Source organism: Teleopsis dalmanni, chromosome 2, assembly GCF_002237135.1.
Source record: "Teleopsis dalmanni isolate 2A chromosome 2, ASM223713v2, whole genome shotgun sequence".
NCBI classification, from domain to species: domain Eukaryota; kingdom Metazoa; phylum Arthropoda; class Insecta; order Diptera; family Diopsidae; genus Teleopsis; species Teleopsis dalmanni.
This window is the reverse complement of record NC_051847.1, coordinates 17,228,650-17,234,704: the sequence shown is the minus strand read 5'-3', so window position 1 is coordinate 17,234,704 and position 6,055 is coordinate 17,228,650. Positions and strand designations below refer to the sequence as shown.

Genomic DNA, 6,055 nt, shown 5'->3' with positions numbered 1-6,055 from the left:
AAACTTTCAATGCTCAAGTTCCAGGTTTTATTGTCACTTATTTTTATTTAATTAGTGACAACAACCAAAGCACTTGCCGTGCTTTAAATTAGAACGAGCTTAAAAACTACAGCTTTATTTTGGAAACACAAGTTCAACGAATTGAAAGTTTAACTTTTTGGGTTTGCTAATTCTTTATTTCTTTTCAAAGCTACTCTTTTTGTAGAGACATTTTGTAATGCATATTTTTTACTTACTATATGTAAAGCGACCATTCTGGTGCTTTTACAAAGAAGCTATGCTATGTTATTCTAAAAATTCCTCTAAAATTTAATAAAGCTTCTTTGTCCCTATACAAAGTAAGTCTAGCTTAACAGCAATACTAATACTTTATTAAAATATTTTATTAAAATTTAACAGATAGAAATATAACTTAGTTAATGTGTTTTTAAAAGTTGTATTAGATCAATATAAGTTTGTGTTGCAATAAATATCGTTTTTAATCAATAAAACTACCTGGTTGTTGCAAACTCAACAAAATAAATAATTAACAATTTTAATGTATGGTATGGTTGAAAATTTGAGTTTTTAGTTTTTTAATAATGCCGCGACCAAGACGATCGAATCTTTCCCGACAAAGCCGTAATGCAAGAAGAATACGAAATACTGCAAATTTAAGGACTGAAGGTCGAGCGAACAACAGAGGTCAACAAATAGATAATTTGCGATGTGTACTAAAATACACAAATAAATTATGAATGATTAATGTAGGTATTTTTTTTTTTTTTGTTTTTTTTCCAATTAAAAAAAAACTGCTTATTTATTGCCTTTAAGGCGGAACAGAGTTCGCCGGGTCATCTACTAGTATAATATAATAATTGAAACTCACAACAATATATACTAACAAATAACATATCATTTCTTGTGCCTTATAACAAACTAAGTAAAAGATTGCACAGCAATTTACTAAAGGTTGAAGGACCACCAAAAACTTTCCTGACTTGGGCCTCTTACGTGTATAGTGTGCTATTGTTTTGTAGAAATATATCTAAATTTGTTTAATCATTTTGAACGCATTAAGAAAAGTTTGGGAAACCTGTGTCTAAGTATAAAACGATTTCATTAGTAATGAGATATTGTACTGACACTGATTAATGCCACACACTGACGAAAACGCAGCGCATAATAATGGCTTGGTAGTTAAGATTTTCTGCTTATGCTAATAGTTAGTGGGAGGCTGTAGCACGAAAAGGTTGTGATAAGTGCATTTGGTGTTAATGGGAAAATAGACACTTATTTGTTAAGAAAAAAGGTGTCACTTTTATAACTGTGATAAGAGTTGTCATTATTAAGATAAGTGAAAAGTGGTCTACAATTGTAAATATTTTAAAAAAAATTGAGATTAAAGAGATAAAGATGTTGCGTTATAAAAACAAAAATTATATATGACATATATATGACACATACATCTGTGTAATGAATGTGAACGCATTTCCATTATAAGTGAATTAAATGAAACCAATTTTAAGCAGAGATAAGATTATAAATTTATCACTAGTAACAACATGTGCTACAGCTTTCCATTATAATATTGAGTTTTACGTTGTTAACAACGTCTCTAGTGATCGGTTTATAAAGTAATTCTATATTAAAGAATTATTCCAAAAAGTGTCATACTTATACTGTTTTATTGGATTCATAAAGATATAGTGAAAGCTATATTAAGCAAAAATTAAAATTTTCATCCGTAAGATGAATGAATCGCGTAGTGGTTTGCTTTTGGAATGGAAAAACCTTGATTATTACGTACCAGCAAATGAACAAAGTAATTATAGTTTTTGGCAGGAATGTCAAAAATTAAGGGAGATACGCATCCTAAAGAACGGTAAGTTTACGAAAACTTTGAAATGCTGAAAATTAAACAAAAACATTGATTAGTAAGCGGTCATATAAGAACTGGAGATCTAATTGCTGTACTGGGTTGCAGTGGTGCTGGTAAAACCACATTGCTCGCTGCTATTTCACAGCGTTTACGTGGTAACTTAAGCGGCGATATTGTGCTGAACGGCGTCGCAGTGGCGCGCAATGATATGACGCGCATCTCAAGTTTTTTGCCACAATTTGAAATCAATGTTAAAACCTTTACCGCATACGAGCACTTGTATTTTATGGTAAGTCAGCTTTAGACTCAATAGTTTGTATACTCACATACGAATACAATCAATTTTTTTTTCTTTCGTATGTAGTCACATTTTAAAATGCATAGAAAAACAACAAAATCTCAAAAACGTCAACGGGTTAATGACCTACTTTTAGCAGTAGGACTGCGAGATGCTGCGAACACCCGCATACAGCAGCTATCGGGTGGCGAGCGAAAGCGATTAAGTTTGGCTGAGGAGGTAAGAAAAATTAAGATATATATTTTTATTTTTTAATTAGCAAGTAATTAAGTTATTAAATATTAAATAATTATATTTCTATTTTAAATGAATATATAATATTTTTATTTCTCTTCATTTAAGCTAATTATAGATCCACCTTTCCTGTTTTGTGACGAACCAACAACTGGTTTAGACAGTTATAGTGCCTATACAGTAGTAAAAACTTTACGTCATCTATGTACTCGTCATCGTGTTGTTAAGAGTTCCCTTACCTCACTCTATGGTGAAGATTCGTTTAGCACGCCCAGCGATATAAGTAGTCGTAGTTCAATTGAAATGGAAGTTTTTAAATCGAATGAAAATTTATTTGAATCTCTAAAGGAGCTGCCTTCGTTAAGTGTATTCAATAACAGTCCGAATGGTAGACAAAAGAAAGCTATTATCTGTTCTATACATCAGCCAACTTCGGATATATTTGAGCTGTTCACACACATCATACTAATGGATGCAGGTCGGATCATATATCAGGGCAGTACAGAAAAAGCTTTACAGTTTTTTACAGAGTAAGTTACTGCTAAATAGTTATTTGTTTTAACAGTATTCAAGGCTTTAAGAACTAAAGTATTATTACAATTGAAAAATTATATTCCCTTTCATAATTTGAATTCGGTTAACAAAAATGTTCCTTGTTTAGGTATAAAAAAATATTGATCTAAAAAAGCAGGATTTAAAAGAAACGGAATAATCTAGTATGCAAATTTTAAGCCAAAAGAAACAAAATTGAAAATACAAAAAAAATTGTATAATTTTATTATTAAAATTTTAAAATTTTTATTTTAAAATGAAAACTCTTTGTATACAACCCAAAAAAAAACCAATAAAAATACAATTGCGTAAAACTTACCCCATTTTAGAGAAAAATATTATGAGGGAAATTGAAAGAAAGTATCTACTCATGTATCACAAAATTCTATTGTTTGGTGAAAGTCATTTACTTTTTTTTATTAAAAATAGAACCGCCCGTAGATTTATATGTAGTTTTGAAAGAAACTTAAAATAAAAGCCTTTCAATATTAAAACCCCATTATTAGAAACTTTAGAACAACAGTTTATTTTTAAAAATGTGTCGCCATCAACATACACCCCTATAAAGCATGAGGGATAACTATATAATAATAAATATATATAATAAAAAATATACGTAATAATAAATATATATAATCATAAATATATATAATAATAAATACATATATATAATAAAATAGTTTGCACAATAGTTTATGCAATTATCAATTAAATCTACTTTATGGAAATTCTCGTTAAATGAAAAGTAGTAATAAAAAGTCATGTGTTGGCCTTTCTAGTACAAGATTCAAGTCTTTAGGATCCGTTTTTTAATTTATTTGACAAAGCTGCCATTCTTTAAAATATGAACCACCTTTTAAAACTAGTCATAGTTTATAAGCTAAGGCTCATACGTAATATCAGAATGAGCCAACATTTGTGGTAATGTGGGGTGTGATGCACAAGGCAGTTACGCCAACCTATGCTAACCTAATTCCTTTAAATGATATGAATTTCTAGTTATATATAATACCTATACTATAAATCATACGGGCGAACTATGATTGTTATACTTCCCCAATAAAGATTCTTTATTTTAAATGAACATAGATCTTTTTGACAATATACATAATTAAGAAAAGTATTATTATTTCCATATATAGCTAAAGGCATTAATATAACATGCATATTAAGAAGCTCTCCTGCTGACACAAACCATACCTCTTCCCGTCTTTAATCCCTTGCTGATAATGTGATAATTTATATATATATATATATATATATTGTAATATTTTGTAAATTAATATAATAAATAATTTCAAAAACTTTTATTTTTATATTACTATTTATATAGCTTAGGCTATAGCATACCACAAAACTGTAATCCAGCTGAGTTTTATTTAAGAACTAGTAATAGAGATGGCGATGCCATTAAAACCAAATATGACTTTGAGACGGCAGGTTTATACCATGGCAGTTGGTTGGCACCACGTAATTATAGTGGAGATCCTTTGCATCATTTAAAAAATATGTAAGTAAAAAAAAATCCTGCACATACTATAGATGTGATACAACATTAGCCTATCTATGTATAATGTAGATAAAATAAATTTTACAAAGAAAAAAAAATAAGACTATTATTTTATTCTTTATTACTAAGCCAATAAATTGCTTTTAAAAATTTAAGCCATATAACATATATATATTTAATATTTTTATTATCTTTACAATTTTATTTTAATACAATAAATAATTTAATATTTATTATTTTAGTAGAAGAAATATACAATAAATGTTTATATGAAATATAATTACATAACTTATTATCGATTCTCATAAACAGAAAGAAGATTCGTTGGATATATCAAGTTTATTTGTTGCTTTTACGGTTTATAACAGAAGATAGTCGCAATATTAAACGCGGTCTGATGAGCTTAGGATTCTTTATGGTAAGTATGCTTATGATTTATGTTACAATCATTATACAAACAATTAATATACATATAATTATATAGATAACATCGTGTACTTTGGCAATTATGTATTCTGGTATTAGTGGACTCACTCAGACCTCAGTACAAGATATTGGTGGCTCAATATTCATGCTTAGTACAGAAATGATATTTACTTTCTCATATGGTGTGACATACGTTTTTCCTGCCGCCTTACCTATAATGCGACGAGAAGTTGGTGAAGGCATATATAGTACATCAGCCTATTATATGGCTGTAGTGTTATCCTTCATTCCGATGGCGTTCTTTAAAAGTTTCCTTTTCTTCTCGGTCGTCTATGGTGCTGTCTATTATGCGCGTGGGTTTTTGCTATTTTTGAATATGGGTTTGATATTGAGTCTTGCAGCTATCGCTGCTACTGGTTATGGTTTATTTTTGTCCAGTTTTTTCGAAACTGATACTATGGCTTCAGAGTGCGCTGCACCATTTGATTTGATCTTCTTAATATTTGGTGGTGCATATTATAATGTGGACTCTATACCGATAATTAAATATTTATCACTGTTTTTCTACTCTAATGAAGCCTTAATGTATAAGTTTTGGATAGATGTTGATGAAATTGGTGCGTTTTTTTTTAATAAAAATTTTCTTTAATGTTTTTTTTATTAATTCTACATACGTTTACAGATTGTCCGCAAAACTTGGAGCATCCATGCGTGAAAAATGGTTATGAAGTGCTGCAACGTGGTTCCTACAGAACTGCGGATTATACATTTTGGTTGGATTGCGTTGGTCTTATAAGTGTAGCAGTTGTGTTCAATATTTTAGCATTCCTTTTTATACGAAAGTATGTCAGACGTAGTGGTTACTATTAAGAGTTTGCTTAGTATAATTCGTAGTGAATATTTTTAATTAATTATTAATAATAATATTTAAATAGTAATTAAGTTTATAATGCAATAAATTGGCGATTTTGTTATTTGAAGTAAATTGTTCTTTAAATTCTGTAACAAACTAAAGTGAAAACATTCATATTCAGTGATGTAAGTATCTTTGCTCTCTTACTCTTTTCAACTATTCAATAGTCATCTCGGTTCTAGTTTAAAACATGAAACTTTGTGATTTTGTTAGTTATAATATAAAATTATGCATTTACAATTTGGATTCCAGAGCAGCACT

At 29.2% G+C, this 6,055-nt stretch overlaps 1 protein-coding gene across 1 annotated transcript; it reads left to right on the top strand.

Annotated features, from left to right (window-relative positions):
• The first annotated feature begins 1,673 nt into the window (after positions 1-1,673).
• On the top strand, positions 1,674-5,800 carry LOC119686295 (protein brown-like). Its single transcript, XM_038100848.1, has 8 exons — positions 1,674-1,864; positions 1,918-2,150; positions 2,226-2,378; positions 2,502-2,923; positions 4,279-4,455; positions 4,768-4,873; positions 4,940-5,498; positions 5,564-5,800. Exons 1-8 carry the CDS (start codon positions 1,732-1,734, stop codon positions 5,749-5,751), a joined length of 1,971 nt encoding a protein of 656 aa, XP_037956776.1. The 5' UTR covers positions 1,674-1,731; the 3' UTR covers positions 5,752-5,800.
• Positions 5,801-6,055: the final 255 nt, after the last annotated feature.